General features: G+C 41.4%; 1 protein-coding gene across 1 annotated transcript in view; it reads right to left on the bottom strand.

Annotated features, from left to right (window-relative positions):
* The window catches only part of LOC126234930 (inter-alpha-trypsin inhibitor heavy chain H4-like), a 194,105-nt gene that overhangs the window by 60,099 nt on the left and 111,536 nt on the right, over nucleotides 1-22,470 (bottom strand). The window contains exons 3-5 of the mRNA XM_049943670.1: nucleotides 18,407-18,517; nucleotides 18,170-18,308; nucleotides 2,824-2,938 (exon numbers count right to left, since the gene is read on the bottom strand). Coding sequence (XP_049799627.1) covers nucleotides 2,824-2,938; nucleotides 18,170-18,308; nucleotides 18,407-18,517 — 365 coding nt within the window. The remainder of the gene's footprint in view (nucleotides 1-2,823; nucleotides 2,939-18,169; nucleotides 18,309-18,406; nucleotides 18,518-22,470) is intronic.

Here is a 22,470-nt window from a genome sequence, read left to right on the forward strand (position 1 = left end):
ATATTTTCAGTTAACTAGTGACTTGCATTCGACATCAATGTCTACAATATATCATTCTTTTTCTCATTACTTCTGATGTGTTTTAGCTACATTTTGTTAAATTAATTGTTATTTCGTAATTTCCATCCTCCAATAGCTTTTCGTGAGCCTAATAATTTCCCAATGATTCGTCTTTCTCGAATTTCTAATTTATCTAAATTGTAGTTTAGTGGTAGACATTCGCTTTCTTGTAGACATTATAGCTTCACTAGTGCACTGTAATGGCTTATTTCTGGATGTTTAGAAGTTCTTTCAGTTGTACCCTAAGCTATTCCCATTCTATATATCATTTCTGCGATACTACCTTTTTCGAAACCGTTTTCTTGGACTACCTCGTCAAGACGTATAAATTTTTTAACCTTTATCTGCCCAATGCGTGCTTTCAGAAATTTCGACACATTTCTAATGTTTGTTAAAACTTTTTTTTTTCTACAGTGAATGTTAAGCCGGTCCTATTGGCTATTTCTCCTAAAAGATTAATTTGTATTATAACAAAAGTGACGCTTTTTTAGTAAGGATAGCGAAATCCCCTGAAAATGCAAGGCAGTTTACTCCAATATTAAACTGTCTCGCGTTTGTAGAGGACTTTGCTGTACTTTATGGAAGTGTGAAATCTGCTGTATTTTTTTAATTTTTTTATCAGCGGTAAAAAATCAATACGTCATACCCCACACTTCGCAGTGGTTGCTTAGAAGGAATCGTATGATGCACCTTACATCGAGGAAAGGTATGTTGCTAATTACTTAGTGGAATACAATAACTATGCTAACAGATCAGAGAACACTCATGCGATCCAAATGCTAACATCGCTATTTTCTTTCGAAAAGTAAACTATTGGAGAAACTTAAGTTCAAACAAGACTCCCTTATTTTCTGATACGTAACCTGTGATCGCAATAGGGTGTCCTACAGCTGCTCGGGAACCTAAGTAGTCTCAGCATTTGCATCGCCAAGGGCTACTTCTGAAACTAATAGATCCTGTATCTGCTAATGGTCCTAAGAAGTTATTGCTTGCCCTTACCACAATACTGCGTTTGTAAGAGGACTTAGAATACATGCAGAACGTTAGATGTGGACGCTGAGAAGTTCAAAAACGTAACTCCTGCAGATATGCAAGCACAGCAATCGTTGAAACATTGTTGGAAATGGTACCTAAACAGAAACGTGTCGACATTACTCTACACTTGAAAGCTGCTGTCCCTGTTAGCTACTGAACTGAACGATAGAAAAATGTCATTTTAATTTCACAGTACAACTGAGGATCAGTTTTCGCTAACGAGATACGTACCTATACGTACATATTTACACTCTAAATTTTTCAAAAATGGCTCTGAGCATTATGAGACTTAACTTCTGAGGTCATCAGTCCCCTACACTTTGAACTACACTACTGGCCATTAAAATTGCTACACCAAGAAGAAATGCAGATGATAAACGGGTATTCATTGGACAAATATATTATACTAGAACTGACATGTGATTACATTTTCACGCAATTTGGGTGCATAGATCCTGAGAAATCAGTACCCAGAACAACCACCTCTGGCCGTAATAACGGCCGTGATACGCCTCAGCATTGAGTCAAACAGAGCTTGGATGGCGTGTACAGGTATAGCTGCCCATGCAGCTTCAACACGATGCCACAGTTCCATCAAGAGTAGTTCCTGGCATATTGTGACGAGCCAGTTGCTCGGCCACCACTGACCAGACGTTTTCAATTGGTGAGAAATCTGGAGAATGTGCTGGCCAGGGCAGCAGTCGAACATTTTTTGCATCCAGAAAGGCCCGTACAGGACCTGCAACATGCGGTCGTGCCTTATCCTGCTGAAATGTAGGGTTTCGCAGGGATCGAATGAAGGGTAGAGCCACGGGTCGTAACACATCTGAAATTTCACGTGAACTGTTCAAAGTGCCGTCAATGCGAACAAGAGGTGACCGAGACGTGTAACCAGTGGCACCTCATACCATCACGCCGGGTGATACGTCAGTATGGCGATGACGAATACACGCTTCCAATGTGAGTTCACCGTGATGTCGCCAAACATGGATGCGACCATCATGATGCTGTAAACAGAACCTGAATACATCCGAAAGAATGACGTTTCGCCATTCGTGCACCCTGTACGTGGTTTAGAACAGCCATGCGAATAAGATGTCTGTCATCTCGACTGCTAGTGATAAGAGATCGTTGGGATCCAGCACGGCGTTCCCTATTACCCTCCTGAACCCACCGATTCCATATTCTGCTAACAGTCATTGGATCTCGACCAACGCGAGCAGCAATGTCGCGATACGATAAACCGCAATCGCGATAGGCTACAATCCGACCTTTATCAAAGTCGGAAACGTGATGGTACGCATTTCTCCTCTTTACACCAGGCATCACAATAATGTTTCATCAGGCAACGCCGGTCAACTGCTGCTTGTGTTGAGAAATCGGTTGGAAACTTTCCTCGTGTCAGCACGTTGTAGGTGTCGCCACCGGCGCGTATCACAGCATCTTCTTCCTGTCGGTTAAATTTCGCGTCTGTAGCACGTCATCTTCGTGATGTAGCAATTTTAATGGCCAGTTGTGTACTTAAAGCCAAGTAACCTAAGGACATCACACACATCCATGCCCGAGGCAGGATTCGAACCTGCGACTGTAGCAGCCGTGTGGTTCCGGACTGAAGCGCCTAGAACTGCGCGGCCACAGCGGCCGGCTGTTAATTTTTCAAGAGACACTGTAGCACAACAAATATTAATGGGTGGTTAGCAAACACTAGAAAACTGTTTCTGTACTCACGTTTAGCGTCCTCGTCGGGTTCGACTTCGTTGCCGGAGCGCAGTTCTGGTACTCGGAGCGTCGTCACGTTGCTGCTCTCCTGTATGTACACGTCCACCTGCAGGTCCCGCACCACCTGCACAGAACACACCACTTGTCTCCTCACCATCTTCACAATCGTTTCTCTACACCGCACAGTACTTGTGTTCATTGCAGAGATGATGGTGTGTATAAAGTAAATCCACAGTAATGCGCAAATTGACTTGAAAGGGAGACGGTTTTTTCCCTTTGTACACTCTTGACAGCTGATGCGGATGAGGAGGCATCCTTTCAAAACGTATCAAATGTAGCCGAGGCCAAAATACAGTTTAATGTGTTTTCACCCTGATTTTGGTATGCTTTTTAACACTTGAGTGAGATCGGGTCAGTTCGTTATTCTTTTCTGCAGTAATTTAGTACTGAAAAACATGAATCGGGTCAGATCGTACTGTGTACATCACAGCCGACGTTTCAAAAGGTATCATGCTCATGGTCATATTTCCCAGCCTGCATTATCTGCCCGCTCTTTTGTTGGTTGTTCCCACTATTTTCATCTTGCTGCTCACAGTGTGGTGTTGATTGCGCGACTCTGCACTTTCGACCACTATGAAGCGCAATTTCCACGTGAGAAAGGGATGAGATGAGAATAAGAGCTGCGAAAACTGGAAAACAGCGTGAAAAGGAAAATTTGGAAATTTGTGGTAAGGTCTTGTGAACTGCAGAGGTCATCGGTCCTTAAGCCTATACACTAAGCTTCCTTTTCACGCCGTCGGAGGTTCGAGTCCTCCCTGGGTGTGTGTGTGTGTGTGTGTGTGTGTGTGTGTGTGTTGTCCATAGTGTAAGTTAGTTTATGTTCGATTAAGTAATCTAACTTTAACTTACACTATGGACAACACACACACACACACACACACACACACACACACACACACACACACACATCCCGAGGGAGGACTCGAACCTCCGACGGCGTGAAAAGGAAGCTCAATAAGTAATAACACCTGACTTACTTTACGAAAGATCATTTTCAGTGAAATTCGTAATGTCCGTGCACTGATGTGTTATTCGCGGGGGAAAGGTTTGATAAACGCATGATTTATACTTTGATTGAGCTTTACTCACTGTAACTGTTCCGTGAGGAGACGCATTTCGCTTTAGGTACTTCAACCGAGATCCACATTTAAGTAATTTTGAGCCACTTCTAATCATAAACGAAGCAAATTCAAGTGTGAAAGCATCCCAGTATTTTACATGACGAAATCGAAGAAAGTGACGTTTGCAGCATACGGAACAAGATCGCACTCTGCTGTCTTCAGTGATGAGATTAGGTTGTGTGTGTGTGTGTGTGTGTCTGTCTGTCTGTCTGTGTGTGTGTGTGTGTGTGTGTGTGTGTGTGTGTGTGTGTGTGTGTGTGTGTGTGGGTGGGCGCGCGCGCGCGTGTGTAAGTAATGGACATTCACGTGTACGTGTACTTCGTAGACAAGATCTGCCTATTCCAGAAAGTATTCGCCAATGACACAGGTCCAATCACAGGCTTCAGGGTGTGGGAAGCGATCAATTACAACGTTTCACTGGCTATTATTCCCATGGAACTGCCATTTATTCGACAAGAAGGTGAGCGCTTTTTCAGCATATGGTTCTCTTGCTGTAGAACAATGCCCTGGCCAACAAGATCGACAGACCTCTGGCCAACTGAACACGTATGGAACATGTTGAATTGGGAACTTACTTTTTCCCCAGGGCCTGCATGGGCTATCGCCAATTTGCAACGAAAGGTACAAATTCTTGGGACAATCTACCGCAAAATGCCGTTCGGTACCTTTATGATCATTTGCATGAGAGAATACGCGCTTGTGTTGTTGTCCGAGGAGAGTACGCTGTTTTGATGAGACTGTTTGAGCATCCTTTAATGTGACGTGTGTGTTTCATTTGGTCAGAATTTGTTATCATACACTCCTAAAATGATGAACTACTACCTGTCACCTCACTTGTCAATAAAATAACCTTATCATGCAGGATGCTGCATTTTTTCCCCCACGGCAGTTTATATATGGAACTGCGAAAAAGGTGGAGGGAAATCAGTGTGTGTGTGTGTGTGTGTGTGTGTGTGTGTGTGTGTGTTTATTTATTTATTTATTGTTCCGTGGGACCAAATTAAGGAGAAGTCTCCATGGTCATGGAACGAGTCAATAGATGAAATTATAACACGATAGTAGAAACAGATGAAATGAAATATAAGAAACAAATTCAGGCGACGAGTCGTAAGTTTAAATAAAGAAAATCAACAATGTAACACTGGAATTTGCTTAATTTTTCAGCTCTTCCAGGAGCTCCTCGACAGAACAGAAGGAGTGAGCCGTGAGGAAACTCTTCAGTTTAGACTTAAAAGTGTTTGGGCTACTGCTAAGATTTTTGAGTTCTTGTGGTAGCTTATTGAAAATGGCTGCAGTAGAATACTGCACTCCTTGCTGCACGAGAGTCAAGGAAGTGCATTCCACATGCAGATTGGATTTCTGCGTAGTATTAACTGAGTGAAAGGTGGTAACTCTTGGGAACAGGCTAATATTGCTAACAACAAACATTAAAGAAAATATGAACTGTGAGGAAAATGTCAGAATTCCCAGACTATTGTATAGGGGTCGACAAGAGGTTCTCGAACTTACACCACATATAGCTCGAACAGCCCTTTTTGAGCCAAAAACACCCTTTTTGAATCAGAAGAATTACCCCCAAAAATAATACCATACGACATAAGCGTATGAAAATATACGAAGTAGACTACTTTCCGTGTTGAACTGTCACTTATTTCAGATACTGTTCTAATGGTAAATAAAACAGCGTTTAGTTTCTGAACAAGATACTGAACATGGGCTTTCCATAAGCCACATGTGTGTGTCAACCATAGCTATTTCTAAAGCCAGGAATTGAGCTTTCGTTCCGATGGCGACACCTTATCACTGATCACATGTGAAGTCGTTCAGAGGTGTTACGCAGCGATAAGGCCTGACACAATGGCTTCTGAAGCGTAATGTCACCATCAGCGCCGCGATACCTCGGCCATCAACTCTGCACATGCCTCCGCCTTGGTCTCATGCGAAGGAAGCATATTAGTAGAAACTGTATCCAAGTGCTTGTGGGAGTCACATACATATTCATACATACATGCTTTTCCCCTCCCACTAGAGGCTGCAGATTGTCCTCAGATCATTTAAAACAATATTGTTTTTTCGATATGTTTTTGTTTTTCGATTATCTCCCACTTCAGGTTGTTCAATATGTAGCTTAAACCTTTTTCCCGTTCTATATACTTGCTTGGTGCAACTCCTTATTCGTGCAGTTGGGTATATTTCCTCCACATGGATCAATTGCCTGTAACAAACAGTGTAAGCATTTTGCAAGCCATTCCGTAGGTGAGCGAAGGGCTACAACTCTACTGATGTTCGATCGTTTCATTTCAAGCTTACACGCATTGTTACTCCTAGGTACTTGTATGAATCAATTTAAGGTTAAAACTATGGATCCACCGCGGCCGTAAACCTATAGCAACATTAAACATTATTAATATCCACGCAGGAGTTTTTTTGGATTTTAAGCCATTATTATGTCTTACTTGCAAAAAGACGAGTGTTAACAACATTTCTGCACTGACCACGTTTTCTTTTTGGTATGCGTACATCTTTAACACATGCTTCTACATTCATTTGTTGATCTGCTCATAATACCTGCTATATATTGTCAATGTAGACAATACTTCGTGACGTACAAGTCTAACAGCACACGTCTGCTCAAGTATGTGTTGATGCCTCTGTACGCCAAATGGACATGCTGTCAGCAGAAATGATATTGACATGAATCTGTGCTAGCCCCCACATGACAGTTACGTAATGGACAGACAGTGAAAGTTGTGTATGTTAATAAACTTTTACTTTTGCTACGAGTTTAAAGCCCCAGTGACGCCATGGTTTTTAATCTTCACTGAATTCTTAACAATGGATCAAGAAACCTACAGATGATTCTTCAACCTAGAAAAATTAGATGTTTTAAATCGTTTTTAAAATAGGTATACGGTGTAAGGAAAGAGAGGTAATATACAAAATGTGCCAGAACCAAGATGGACAGTAGGAATAAAATAGTAAGACATAAGTTTTCGAATTGAAAAGAGTGTAATGCAAAGATGTAATCTGCATCTCCTACTCCTCAACCTGTACAACGAAAAAATAATGGAGGAGCTGGATTAAAACTCAGGCTGAAAGCATATCATTGGAAAGAGTCGCTGACGACACTGGTATTCTCAGGAGAAATCGTTCCCAAGTGTCTTTATGAAACTTGGATGGAGGGTAGAAAGGGAAAATACATGTTTTTGCCCAGTTTCAATTGTAATGGGTTAAAACAAACACCGAAATGTAATCTGACATTTTATGTATAGAGGGAATATCTTCGAAATGCTGATGTATAAAAAATGTTTTACATAAAAAGGTGGCAAGTAATTATTGTTATTGAAAAGTGCATAACAAACTTTTGTAATAAATTGAAATTTTTGAAATATTTCACCGCCATTAATTAATTTTGAAAAATGAAAACTTTTGTCACGACATAAATTAAAGACGTTTGCAAGCCACAAACATCCCTATGTAATAAAGTTGATTTTTGAAATACCATTTTTGGAAAATAAGCTGTACACAGTGTGCTGTCTGAGTATTTTCGACATACCTAATTAAAATATCTAAACATTCATTACTAGTCCCCTTATTCATTTTACTTATATGTGATTCATGTTTAAAATTGTTATTATAGGTTTTACATTCATTTTTATTGTTTTTTTAGTTTACCATATCACATGCGTGTATTTTTTTAATTGAAAGTAATAAGTACCTGTTATGAGATTTTCACTCTGCAGCGGAGTGTGCGCTGATATGAAACTTCCTGGCATATTAAAACTGTGTGCCGGACCGAGACTCGAACTCAGGACTTTAGCCTTTCGCGGGCAAGTGCTCTACCATCTTAGCTACCCAATCACGACTCACGACCCGTCCTCACAGCTTCATTTCTGCTATTACCTCGTCTCCTACATTCCAAACCTCACAGAAGCTCTTCTGCGAACCTGCAGAACTAGGACTCCTGAAAGAAACGATATTGCGGAGACATGGCTTAGCCACAGCCGGGAGGATGTTTCCAGAATGAGATTTTTACTCTGCAGCGAAGTGAGCGCTGATGTTCGCAGAAGAGCTTCTGTGAAGTTTGAAAGGTAGGAGAAGAGGTACTGGCAGTATTGAAGCTGTGAGGGAGGGTCATGAGTCGTGCTTGGGTAGCTTAGATGGTAGAGGACTTGTCCGCAAAAGGCAAAGGTCCCGAGTTCGAGTCTCGGTCCGGTCGATGCGGTCGAGCCCTCTGGGAACACCAGACGGACAGGTTTCTTGTCCTCAGGTACGATGCCTCATACGTTTCTTTCACATTGACCTCAGCAAGAATCTAACAATAATAGAGATATTTTTTCCTCACTGGGAAAGAAAACATCTTTCAAATATCTTTTGACCTCATCAGATAGATGCTTGTTTACCAGATTTCGAAATTGTCAAGGACATTTGGGGCTTCAAAAAGAGACTCGAATTCTCGGCTCAAACTCAACGATAGTTTCTTTTAAAAAGCCCAGGAAAAAAAATTAGAAAGAAAAAACGTTTTGAGTGTCGTACCGGAAAACAAACATTTGGTGATCCCAAAGGGCTCGACAGCACAACTACAGCCGTGGAACGTTTACAGCTTTCGATGTTGGAAGAACTTCGTGAGAAGATTTTCAGCTGTTGAATGTTTATGACGTCAATCTCCACCTGAGAAACAGCACAACCAAGCTGCAGTCTCTAGCACATAACCAACTCTCTTGGATAAGGCTTGTCAGTGTTTTTGAAATATGCCTGACATTTAGAGGATCACCCGTGAAAATTTGGAAGCTTGCTGAGTTTTGTTTCGTATTGTCTTCTCCGTGTTGTATATAATATATGATGCAATTTCTTTCATTTGAAGTGCATGGTGTAAAACACCGTTATGTTTTAGGCATTTCCTCATAGATCATCAGTATCGTAATGTTTTCCTGTCATAATAATGAGTTACTTATTATTTTCATTTAACGAAATACAGGTCGTGAGCCGATAAACAAAAAAACAAAACAAAAAAACGTAAACAGCAGTTTAAAACAAAACAAATTATGTAAAATAAATAATTAGAATAATAATGTTTAGATATTTAATAAGTTATGTTGAAAATACTCCGACAGCACATTGTGCATAGCTTATTCTTCAAAAATGGTATTTCAGGAATCAGCTTTATTACACAGCGATGTATGTGGCTTGAAAACTTCCTTAATTTACGATGGAACAAAAGTTTTCATTTTTCAAAATTAATAGTGGTGGGGTATTTTGTAAAATTTCAAATTACTACAGAAGCTGATTACGGAGTTTTCAAGAACATTAATTACGTATCAAATTTATATTAAACACATCTCTTATATATCATCGTTTCGAAGATAGTCCTTCTAAAACTAAAATGTTAAATTACCTTTCGGGTTGTGCTTTATCCCTTAAAAGTGAAATTGGGCACAAAAAAATACGTATTGCGCTATTCCTCCCCCTCTAAACGACCACCAAGTTTCATCAAGATCGTTTATTGACACTTCGGAATGTTCCCTTAGCAGTGAACTTGACGAATAATTACAAGACCTGTTGAATGTAATGAACAGTCTGAAGATCACAGAACAAAGACAGAGTAAATCAAAGAAAGGCAGGTACAGCTATGTGTACAGCGATGAGATCAGGGACAAACGTAAGGATACTGGGCCCATGTAGCAGAGAAGTTGAGGGATGGTCGTTACTGTGAAAGGCGAAATAACGCATAACGGACGTAACAAGGAGGATATAAGCAGCAGATTATAACAGCCAAAGAGGGGGCTTTCCTGGCCAAAAGAAGTCTACTGGCGCTAAACACCGCCCTTAACTTGAGAAAGAAACTGCTGAGCAAGTACGTTTGGAGACCAGCATTGTATGGTAGTGAACCGCGGATGTGGAAAAACCGGAAAAGAATTGAATGAAAGAGTCTGAAGTATAGTCTTACAGAAGGATACTGAAAATTAAGTTAACTGATAACGAAAAAAGTAGGTCGTACTTTTCAAAATCGGCAAGAAAACGAATTTTTTTTTAAAAGACTGGTTAGAAGGAGGGGCAGGGAAACAGGGTGTGTTAAGTAATCAGGGCACAGCTTCCATTGTACTAGCGGAAGCTGTAGAGAATAAACACTGTAGGACAAGACAGATATTAGAAGATATCTTACAAATAACAGAGGACTTAGGGTAAGTCCTACTTTGAGGTGAAGATACAGGCGCAGGCCACATCAATCGAATCAGAAGTCCAGTGAGAAGATCTTACTGGCTGAGGTAACTAACCTAAAGAAAATGATGTGTGTGAACTAGTTGCGACTCAGGCAAGCATTAATTTTACTCTTCTACATCTACATCTACATGACTACTCTGCAATTCACATTTAAGTGCTTGGCAGAGCGTTCGTTGAACCACAATCGTACTATCTCCCTACCATTCCACTCCCGAACAGCGCGCGGGAAAAACGAACACCTAAACCTTTCTGTCGGAGCTCTGATCTCTCTTATTTTATTTTGATGATCATTCCTACCTATGTAGGTTGGGCTCAACAAAATATTTTCGCATTCGGAAGAGAAAGTTGGTGACTGAAATTTCGTAAATAGATCTCGCCGCGACGAAAAACTTCTTTGCTGTAATGACTTCCATCGCAATTCGCGTATCATATCTGCCACACTCTCTTCCCTACTACGTGATAATACAAAACGAGCTGCCCTTTTTTGCACCCTTTCGATGTCCTCCGTCAATCCCACCTGGTAAGGATCCCACACCGCGCAGCAATATTCTAACAGAGGACGAACGAGTGTAGTGTAAGCTGTCTCTTTAGTGGACTTGTTGCATCTTCTAAGTGTCCTGCCAATGAAACGCAACCTTTGGCTCGCCTTCCCCACAATATTATCTATGTGGTCTTTCCAACTGAAGTTGTTCGTAATTTTAAAACCCAGGTACTTAGTTGAATTGACAGCCTTGAGAATTGTATTATTTATCGAGTAATCGAATTCCAACGGATTTCTTTTGGAACTCATGTGGATCACCTCAAACTGTTCGTTATTTAGCGTCAACTGCCACCTGCCACACTATACAGCAATCTTCTCTAAATCGCTTTGCAACTGATACTGGTCTTCGGATGACCTTACTAGACGGTAAATTACAGCATCATCTGCGAACAACCTAAGAGAACTGCTCAGATTGTCACCCAGGTGATTTATACAGATCAGGAACAGCAGAGGTCCCAGGACGCTTTCCTGGGGAACACCTGTTATCACTTCAGTTTTACTCGATGATTTGCCGTCTATTACTACGAACTGCGACCTTCCTGACAGGAAATCACGAATCCAGTCGCACAACTGAGACGATACCCCATAGGCCCGCAGCTTGATTAGAAGTCGCTTGTGAGGAACGGTGTCAAAAGCTTTCCGGAAATCTAGAAATACGGAATCAACTTGAGATCCCCTGGAGTACAGAAATTTACACTTTCCTGTTCTGGAGTCAGGTATGAAGCTTTGTTGCGGTTGGACATGCTGTGAAGATGTTTTTATTAAAGACTCTGACACAGCTAACATCGTAGTAAAGTGAGAGACTGCAAGTGTCATTACCCGCCAAGTTGTTTACGTGTCGTAAGAGGCTGCGGCGTTGTCCCACGTATGCATTATCTTCCCAGATTTATCGTTCGTTCTCCGTCGTTCTCGGAACTATGACCCAACTCCGTTTGCATAATGGTATTCCAGAAAGTTGGTGCAAGCACCTTTTTATGCTCAGATTTGCAAATACACAACCTGTAGGATCCGGTTGAGCATGCAATAACAAGCAATTTATGATAATGATTGCTCGCTCCGTTTTTATCTAGTCGGCAGGTCTGTTAGGGAAAGTGTCTTCCATTATTTTGAAACAAAGCTTCACTTCGGCAAACGAAACGTTATATTAGAAATATACTCAATGATATTTGTCATAGTTTATGTTACAGAGTAAAAAGTACAGAATGTTTTAAAACAAAGTGTCACTTACTCCCACAGAACGTAGTAATGGGCAAAACTAGAAGTTCATATAACTACGTATGTCCGAAAACCAATACCTGTAGAGATATGGACCCTTTTACATGTGACATGTAATGTGTAGAGTCATAAGAGATGACATAGCAAATTTCGACTGTACTCACGTATGGGCAGGTGCAAACATTCGAACAGTCATGTAGGCGAGGAATGTGGATCGTTTCAGTATCACTGTATCAGCAAAAATTGTTAGTGAGACTAATAGGACACAAATTTTACCAAACGAAGTAATAGGTACTGTGCATCAGCGAGTTTTGCTTGATGAGTTAGCAGCGTTATTGGTCAACATTATGTCGTTATTGTTGTTGTTATGGTCTTCAGTCCGAAGACTGGGTTGATGCAGTTCCCTTTGTCAATCTATCCTGTGCAAGCATCTTCATCGAATAACTGCTGCAACTGACATCCTGCTGAATCTACTTACTTATTCATCTCTTGTCTCTCTCTGCGATTATTACCCCCCCCCCCCCACACACACACACACTTCCCTCCAACACTAAACTGGTGATCCCTTGATGTCTCTGAATGTGTCTTGTGTCCCCAGTTCTAGTCAGGACTTCCTCATTAATTACGTGATCGACCCATCTGATCTTCAGCATTCTTCTGTAGCACAATATTCCGAAAGCTTCTATTCTCTTTTAATCTTAACTTTTTATCATCCATGTTTCACTTCCATAAATGGCCACACTCCAGACAAATACCTTCGGAAAAGACTTCCTAACATTTAAAGATATATTCGATGTTAGCAATTTTTTCTCTTGTTCAGAAATGCTTTCCTCGCCATTTCTGTACAAGTTGTAAATAGCCCTTCGCTCTCTGTATTTTACCCCCCACTACCTTCAGAATTTCAAAGAGAGTGTTCCAGTCAATATTGTCGAAAGCTTTCTCTAGATCTATCAAAAGCTTTCTCTAAGTCTACAAATGCTGTAAATGTAGGCTTGCCTTTCCTTAATCTATCTTCTAAGATAAGTCCCTTCTAAGGTAAGTTCCTTCATTTCTCCGGAATCCAGAGCGGTGGCAATTACCCTTGCAGGAAGGTAGTTACTGTGATTTATGTACTACGCGGCACCACCCCATTTTCTGCGGATCGTTAGACAGTAGTAAACTGCAATGGTTCGTGGGCGATGGATTGGTCGAGGAGGTCCAGTAACATGGCCACCTGTCTGTTCACCAGATATGAATCCGTTAGAGTTGTGGCTACCGGGATATTTGAAGTCTATAGTGTATGCCCAACACGTCAACAATGTGCAGGCGATACAGGAGCGTGTGACCAATGTATATGACGCAATCCGAATGGAGTCAGGTGTATTTGAAAGATTGCTTAGTTGACTACGAGAAAGCGCTGAACGATGTTTCTGGCTGCGTGATGAACACATGCAGCATTGCCCGTAGTATTTACTTCTAAGTAACAGACAGGTTGGAGTGAGAGGACCGATTGAGCGATATCTCAACAGGTAACGGTTTCCGTACATATTATAGCAACTTTTTTTCTAGTTTTGACCATTTTTGTTTAAAACGCTGTGTAGCTAGCATTGCAGGTAATTTCACATCGTCTGACAGGCTTGTCTATGAGTATTTCGTAGATATTAACTTTTACTTTGCATAATGTAAAAATAAAACGGTAACTTCGTCTAGCGACACCTTAGAATTTTTCTGATACAATGGTCTTCATATTTAAATTACGTTCATGCTACAAGTTGTCTCCAGGGAGGTTGAACCTTGACACCTGGACCAAAATACAGGAAGAACGCGTTTGTTTTTTGTTTTATTATGGTCTGAATGAGGTGTCACTCGAGGTAGGGACTAATTTGAAAACCTTAACTTTCTAGAGAAAGTTTGCCAACACAGTTACGTACCTTCAAATAATTGTCTTCTGGAAGCTTACTTACGATGGTCATGACAAGGCTAAACAAGGAATGTAACGAATAGCGGAAATAATCATATTAAGAGGCGACGAAATTATAACATGCCGCGATGTTCGAGAGGACCAGTAAATCCCCCCCGAATTACTAAGAGAATGTAATCGATCGGTTTTAAGAAAAGGTAGTATATCACGCGGCTCAATTTTTGTGATGTCTTATGTCCTGAACTATGTGTTTTACAATGGTACATTTTGTAGTTACTTTCAGTGGCATACAAGTTGATCCTGTTACGATGTTAAAAACTTTCTGGGATGATGGACAAATGTAAAAGTATCAATTTGAGGTGGGGGACCCTGGTCCGAAAACGACAGAGTACGTAAATTTCGAGAAGAAAATTGTGTATAACGATATATAACTGTGTTTGGAAAGTCAACGGTACAAAGGAACATAGCATGTGGATACTTCTGCAAGAAGTGTTGCAAATAGGGTGAGTAAAGAAGTCATAATTTGAAACGACATGCCTGATGCTGAAGATTTACTGCACGACCAACGAAAATGCAGTAATGACCAACTTTTCTCCTTTCATATTTTTGTGGGGGATGTAAGTGAGAAAAAGTTTCTAAAAGGTTTGAAATCACCTGTAAGGCCTGTTGAAAATCGCCGAGTGTTCTCATTCTCATATCGGACGAATATAGTCTGGATAATTTGGGCGCTCTGAGTTAGTTTGCCTCAAGATATATTTACACTTTGTGACTTGTGTTAACCTTTTCGAACCTTTGTTTATCTTAACGTAAGGTTACGCCTCTTAATGACTATATTACGACAACGTTTTAAATTTTTGAATTCAGTCAATAATTAAACTAAATATTGAAAATAAAATTTAGCGCCTTCTGTCCAAATAACTGGCTACGAGTACTACCAGAGGTTGGTCTTCTTGTATACCCATCACGACAGTGCTGGAACTCATCGGGATGACACACAGAATCTGGTATGTTTCTTCTCCTCTGTGCTTCCATACGCAGCTATGTCTGTTATGATATGACGCTGTATGCTGATGAGGGAGTCGTTTGATACACTACGTGGTGCCCCTCCTGTGTCAGTATCTTCGTTGTACCCCATAGTCGGAGCGCCTTTTTTTTGCAACAAGTCAAGGGAAGCCACAACAACTGTCAATCCGTGGTGCTCCAGACGTCTCACTGTCCGTGCGAATACTTACCTTGCTGCAAACAATTATATTTTCCGATTCAACGTATTTGACAGCTGAGCAAACAATATGTCTATCCTTTCGAGCGCTGAGGTACGGCATGGTCCACCTGAACACATCAATACCATATTCGCAGAACAGTCGTAGGATTCTGATCAAATTTTGCAACAAATCGCGGAACGAGAGCATGTATGGTTCAGTACATTGTTTGACTCTTCTTGGAACGTAAGCTCTCGGAATTTTAATAGTGGACCATACCATAATGCAGAACGCCTCTCTTGCAGCTTTTGCCACTAGTTGACCGAGCATTTCCCTGACGCTCTCACGCTTACTAAATGAACCTGTAACGAAATATGCTGCTCTTCTTTCGACTTTCTCTATCTCCTTTGTCAGGCCTATCTAGTACGGATCCCAGGCTGAGGAGCAATATTCAAGCATTGGTCGAACGCTTGCTTTGTAAGCTACTCCCTTTGTTAATGGACTACATTTCCTTTTAGAAGGGGCACAGCACGATATTCTCAAACGACCAACATTCAAATGCGATTTCTAAATGACAAATCCATGGAGAGATCCACCATGGTTTAATAGCCGTGTTAGAAAAGCGCTATGTAATCAAAGAGGACTTCATCTCAGATTAAAGAGAAGTAAAAACCTAGCTGACAAACAAAAACCAAACGAAGCTAAAATGAGTGTAAGGAGAGCAATGAGAGAAGCGTTTAATGTTTTTTGAAAGTAAGACGTTGTCAACCGACCTGAGTAAAAACTAAGAGATTTTGAAATAATTAAATCAAGAACCTAAGCTGTTTACAGGCGTTGATATACATCAACGGGGACAGTTGAAAAATCTGTGCCCCGACCGAGACTCTAACCCGGGATCTCCTGCTTACATGGCAGACGCTCTATCCACAGAGGATAGTGCGACTGCATGGTTTTATCCCTTGCACGCTCCTCGTGAGACCCACATTCCCAAATTAATGTCTACACACGCTATTCGTAGTGCCCCTGCCCATTACACTCATCACTCGCGCCAGACAATCTTACCGAGTGCCGTAAGAGTTCGGACAATGCGTTTGCATCCAGCATCGGACATGTCCGAAAGAACAGATGCCATCTTCATATACTAAGAGAGTTTGGTCGTATGAAAATCAGTAAGTGGGTTACAATCATCTATTCATTCTCGCAGCGACCACACCGGCACCGAAACAGAAGATAACAGAGAGAAGGCCGAAATACTGAATTCGGTCTTACGAAGTTGTTTCACCGCGGAAGATCGAAGCAGTGTCCCTCCTTTCAAGTGTCGTACGAACGTCGAAATGGTAGATATTGAGATAACCGATAGCGGAACTGAAAAGTAGCTACAATCGCTTAGTAGTGGAAAGGCGTCAGGACCAGATGGGATACCTATAAGATTCTATAAAGATTATACGAAAGAACTTGCTCCCCTTCTAGCTGCAATTTATCGTAGATCGCTTGAGCAACGAAAGGTACCTAACGACTGGAAAAAAGCGTAGGTCATTCCCGCTTTTAAGCAAAGGCAGTAAGACAGACCCTCACATTTATAGACCTATGTCGTTGACGTCAATCTGTTGTTGAATTATGGAACATATTTTATGCTCAAGAATTATGATGGTTTTGGAAGATGAACATCTCCTCTATAAAAATCAACATGGATTCCGCAAACAGATATCCAGCGAAACTCAGCTCGCTCTGTTCCTCCATGAGATCCACAGTGCAGCAGACAACGGCGCTCAAGTTGATGCCGTGTTCCTTGATTTCAGTAAGGTATTTGACACCGTCCTGCATTGACATTTAATGAAAAATTGCGAGCTTACTGAATATCGGGGCAGACTTGCGACTGTTCAAGACTTTCTTGCAGATAGAACTCAACACGTCGCTCTTAACGGATTAAAATCGACAGATGTAAAGGTAATACCCGGAGTACCACAGGGAAGTGTGATAGGACCGTTGCTGTTAACAGTATTCATCAATGATCTAGCAGAAAGCGTCGAATGCTCGTTAAGGCTATTCGCAGATGATGCAGTTGTATACCAAAGTAGCAACGCCAGAAGAATTTGCAGAACGAGCACTGATGATTGATGCAGGCTCTGGCAGTTGACCATGAACGTAAATAAATGTAAAATATTGCGCATACATAGGAAAAGAAATCCACTACTATAAAGCTAGACTATTGATGTCTAGCAGCTGTAGACAGCATCTGCCGTAGAATATCAAGGCGTAACTATCCAGAGCAACCTTAAGTGGAATAACCATATGAAACAGATAGTGGGAAAAGCAGACACCAGACTCAGATTCATTGGAAGAATCTTAAGGAAATGTAACTCATCCACGAAAGAAGTGGCTTATAAGGTGTTCGTTGGCCCGATTCTTGAGTATTGTTCATCTATGTTGGATCCCTATTAGATATGACTGATAGAGGAGATGAAGATCCAACGAAGAGTGGCGCGTTTCGTCACGGGATCATTTAGCTGCCGAGAGCGCGTTACGGAGATGCTAAACAAACTGCACTGGCAGGCATTAAAAGAGAGCGTTGTGCATCACAGAGAGATTTACTATTGTAATTTCGGGACAGCACTTTTGAGGTGGAGTCGGACAACATATTACTTCCCTCCACATACATCTCGCGTATTGACTACGAGGAGAAAATGCGAGAAATTAGAGCCAATACAGAGGCTTACCGACAGTCATTCTTACCACGCACTATTCGCGAGTGTAACAGCGTTGGAAGGATCAGATACTGGTACCGAAAGTACCCTCCGCCACACATCATTAGGTAACTTGCGGAGTATGCTATACATGTAGATCCACTGTGTAAGCTTCCCTTGCGCGCAAGAATGTAGATGGCGTTACTCATATCTGGTTTGTGCGATTGACCTGACATGCCATCCAAGCATCTATTGCATTTCACCTCAATTTGACGTTTATTGCAAGCTACATTTGTGGTGTCGCTGTTCTAACGGCCAGTGGTGAGGATAAGGAAGGTTAGCCTTCAGTGGAGCGCCTTCACACGAGGAGAGCTGCAGAAGTGCGGCGCGCGGCCGTCAGTTGGATTGCCTACCTGCCCAGGCTGTAGGTTGATGGCGTGATTGTAGGTGCCGAGGCGGCGCGTCAGCAGCTCCTCGTACGTCAGGTTGTACGTAACCTTGCTGCCCGCCTCCACGTTTACAGACACAGTAAATGTGTTGGAGTCTCGCGCGCTGAAACGTATGAAGGTGCGACATGATTCGTTAAGAACTACGAATTACGAAGCTGAATGTACTATTAGGTTCTGTGCTCGCTCTAACTAGTTACTCACCTGACAGCAACGTGAGCCGCTGTCTGTCCGCTGGCCACTGCCTGCTGGTATTCCTTCTTCGCTTCCTCCTTCTCCTTCACGTAAGCTTCGTACACCTTGCCGTCAGACTCACTGAAACATTCGAAACGATAAGATATTACAAAAATATCGCGTGCTGTGCTACTACTACTACTACTACTACTACTACTACTATCACCACCATCACTGTTCACAATCATGATAGAGAGAGAGAGAGAGAGAGAGAGAGAGAGAGAGAGAGAGAGAGAGAGAGAGGGGGGGGGGAGGGAGACGCGCGCACTTCACTGTCATAATTTCGTCTATTAATCAGCAAAAATAATAAAAATTGAGGGAAAGAACGGAGTCGCATAGCATCAGAGGAGCTTTCGTGTTATGTTTGTCTGAAGAAGCAATATTTGGAATGAAGCGCATAAACTTCGGACGGAACAGTTGCCAAGCACCAGTGCTAAATTAGGAAGATGAAGTCTCCCCAATAAACATAAACTTTAGACGGGAATCTCTCTCTGTTCTAGGATAAAGTATCTAAAGAATCTAGAAATCTATGAAACTACTACTACTGCGCAAAATCGTGTAGAATAGAGAAACTTGCTGTACACCGTGAGCTGCACTTCAGATTTTTCCATTTGCCAGATCAATATTCCGACATACAGTCCATCATCTGTTACAGATGATAAACAGCAAATATTTATGTGCAGTATGTTAATGTTAAGACTGTGTAATCTCTGCACCATAGAAATTTTTTGGTAATTTGTGGTAAGGTCTTGTGGACCAAGGTCTTATGAGATCATCGGTCCCTAAGCTTACACGCTACTTAATCTAACTTAAACTAACTTACGCTACACACACACACACACACACACACACACACACACACACACACATGCCCGAGGGAGGACTCGAACTTCCGACGGGGGGAGCCGCGCGAACCGTGACTAGACCCCCCTAGACCGCGCGGCTACACCGCTCGGCACTGCACTATAGAATTGGTGGTTTCAGCAAACGACATTTTGTAAGGATTTTCATGATAGTCAGCATACAACTAGAGTTTATATATCATGATGAAAATGACTGGATTAATTTTTACATCTGAAGATGGCAGTTATTTGCTGAATCCGACAAAGTGAATACTGCAGTGATTAGGCGATCTTGGCATGATAAATAATTGTACGAACATTTATAGGGCCGCATGCTTCCAGTCGACAATAAATCAATTTTTAACAAATGTTTGCATACGCATGGCAATAACACACAAAAAATATTGTATACACCAAAGTGAAAGAAATATTACTTATATATTATGAATGGCTACATTAAAAGATGTGCCTCTTAGGTGTTTAACATCTACCATGTTTACAAATGATATCCTTCTAGAAACAAAGGAACCTCTTGAATAGAATTTGTAAATAACCATGCATACGTTACTACGGTAGGTTCATTATCTCGTGGTAAAAATGTTATCGATACGACCTGGAAGTGTGGTTGAGGTAAATGATCTTGCAGTTCACACAGAACTGATTGAAGAAATAGTCTGATGGTCTTGTCTACATGTATTGTAACAAAATGGTCCTCATTCCATTTAGCGTTTTTTAGTTTTAGAAGATGTACGACATAATTGAAGCTACCGTAGTCATGTATGCCTGTTTATGTACCAGGTTGTGATTATACTTTTAAATGTTCACAGGCTTTCTTTGTTTCTAAACTGACGTAATTTGCAATCGAATATTTTGCAATAAAAAGGCACGTCGTTTTCATGTATACGCGCGCAGTACGCATTAATCATATTTTTTTTATTTTAATGCCTACAACGCTTTTTGTATTATCGACATAGGTATGCGTACGTACGTCATTTATCCTTCCTGTCAGATGCCAGTGATGATGAGCTGCGTGCCCAAATGCGTATCTGGCAATTCGTCTGGAAGTGCTGCTCATGGTGTACAACAAGATGACATTTGTCAAAGGCACACAAAATGCAGACCACCTTGCACCTAGGTTTTCACATTAACATTAAAACGTTACGAAGGTATTGCTTAGTTGATAGGACAGAACTGAGTTACACTAGAAGTTCTACTTTGTAAATAAGGAAATTTTAATGCATCTGGTCAATTTGTGAACTACGAAACTCAGGTATATTATAACTACTGGACCCAATTCAGATACGACAGAAAGCAGTTTGTGTTTAAAGTCCACAGTTGTTGTTGCATTTGCAGGATTGACAACAATTTTTTTCTGAAATATCAACAGTACAGGCACTAAAGCGTATTCCTTGCTTTGGATGCAGATTCATTGCAGAAACATACAGTCTATGATTAAGCTATATTGTGTGGCTAAGAGTATAGGTGCCACATCACGCACCAAAGACTCGTAAATCAATCCTCAGCCATTCTTGCTATTTGTCGTTCTGCCACCTCTCGTAGCTATTTGTTCATGTGAAAAATGCCATTTCGCGTCGCAGTTCGAAGTTAATTTTAACTGTGTTCCCTTAAAATTGACTCGGTAATTCAGTTTCAAGGACGAAGGAAAGCAACGGCGTACCAATTCCAACAGGACCAAAGCACAATAGGGTTTAAATTAACCTTCCTATAGATCGCAACTTTTCTTTTTACCCTAACATTCTGTGTTATGCTAATTACCCGTGACCTAATTGCTGCTAAATGTCTTGTATGACAGACTAAAGGGATGTCTGTGTCGATGGAAGTTCACCAGTCATTTTAAAAATTTATTTCAGTATGAAAAACTAAAATTACCGTAAATTTTAATTTTCAAGGCTCTCCCAGACAATGGTGTCTCCACAATTTTTCTCACCAGACAAAAATGATGTGAATACGAAATTGCATCGACATCACATACGTACCCTGCAAGCCACGTATGGTGCATGGCGAAGGGTACCGTGAATTACTACTAGCCATTCTCTTTCAAGTTCCACTAGCAAAGCGAGCGAGGGAAACTAAACTTTCTATACGTCTCCGTACGAGCTCTAATTTGCCTCGTTTTCGCAGTGCTTAAGCCAACTGTGTGTTGGCGGCAGCAGAATTGTTCTACAGTCGGCTGCAACTATCAGTTCGCTGAATTTTGTCGATAGTATTTCGCGCTAAGGACGTTGCCTTCCCTTCGCGGTTTCCGATTTCAGATTACGAACCATCTTCGCAATACTCGCTTGTTGATCACGTCTACCGGTAAGATACCTAGTAATTCGCTTGTGAACTGCTTCGATGTCTTTCTTTAATCCGGCCTGTGGGGACCCCAAACACTCGAGCAGAATGTGTCGCACAAGTATTCTATACGCGGTCTCCTTTGTAGATGAGCTACATTTTCCTAAAATTTCTCCCAGTACTCCGAAGTCGACCATACACCTTCCCTACTACGGTCCTTTCGTGCTCGTTCAATTTCACATCACTTTACAACGTTACGCCTAGGTATTTACTTGACGTGAGTGTCAAGCAGCACACCTCTAGTATTGTATTACATGATTGTTTTTCATACTGATGTGCATTAAGTTTGTTTTCCAACATTTTAGCAAGCTGCCTCTACCACTGACAAAGAGAAGTCTACTAGTATCAAACGAAGGTCTTAATTTGAGGAAGAAATTTCTGAGAATGTACGAGGCCTGTTCAGAAAGTAAGCTCCGATTGATTGCCAAATTGAAACCACAGTGAACATCAGAAATGTTTTACTTGTAACAATTAGCTACACCTTTCAGCTACTTCTCTACGTAGTCGCCGTTCTGACTTAGACTTTTGTCATAGCGTTGTACCAACTTTTCAATAGCCTCATAATAGAAGGCAGCCGCCAGTGCTTTCCGCCAATTCTCCACGCTGGCCTACACCTCGTTGTCTGTGTCAAAATGTTGTCTTCAAAGACAGCGGTTCATGTGACCAGAGATGAAACTCAGGGGGAGACAACTGCGGACTGTATTGTGGGTAATCTCACATTTCCATTTGAAAACGATGCAGGAGCATCTTCATTGCCCCTGCAGAATGCGGCTGAGAATTGTCTTGAAGAAGAAACAGCACGACAGTTATGTAATGTTAGCTGCATAGCTTCAGGCG

Source organism: Schistocerca nitens, chromosome 2 (assembly GCF_023898315.1).
Source record: "Schistocerca nitens isolate TAMUIC-IGC-003100 chromosome 2, iqSchNite1.1, whole genome shotgun sequence".
In the NCBI taxonomy this organism is placed as follows: Eukaryota; Metazoa; Arthropoda; class Insecta; order Orthoptera; family Acrididae; genus Schistocerca; species Schistocerca nitens.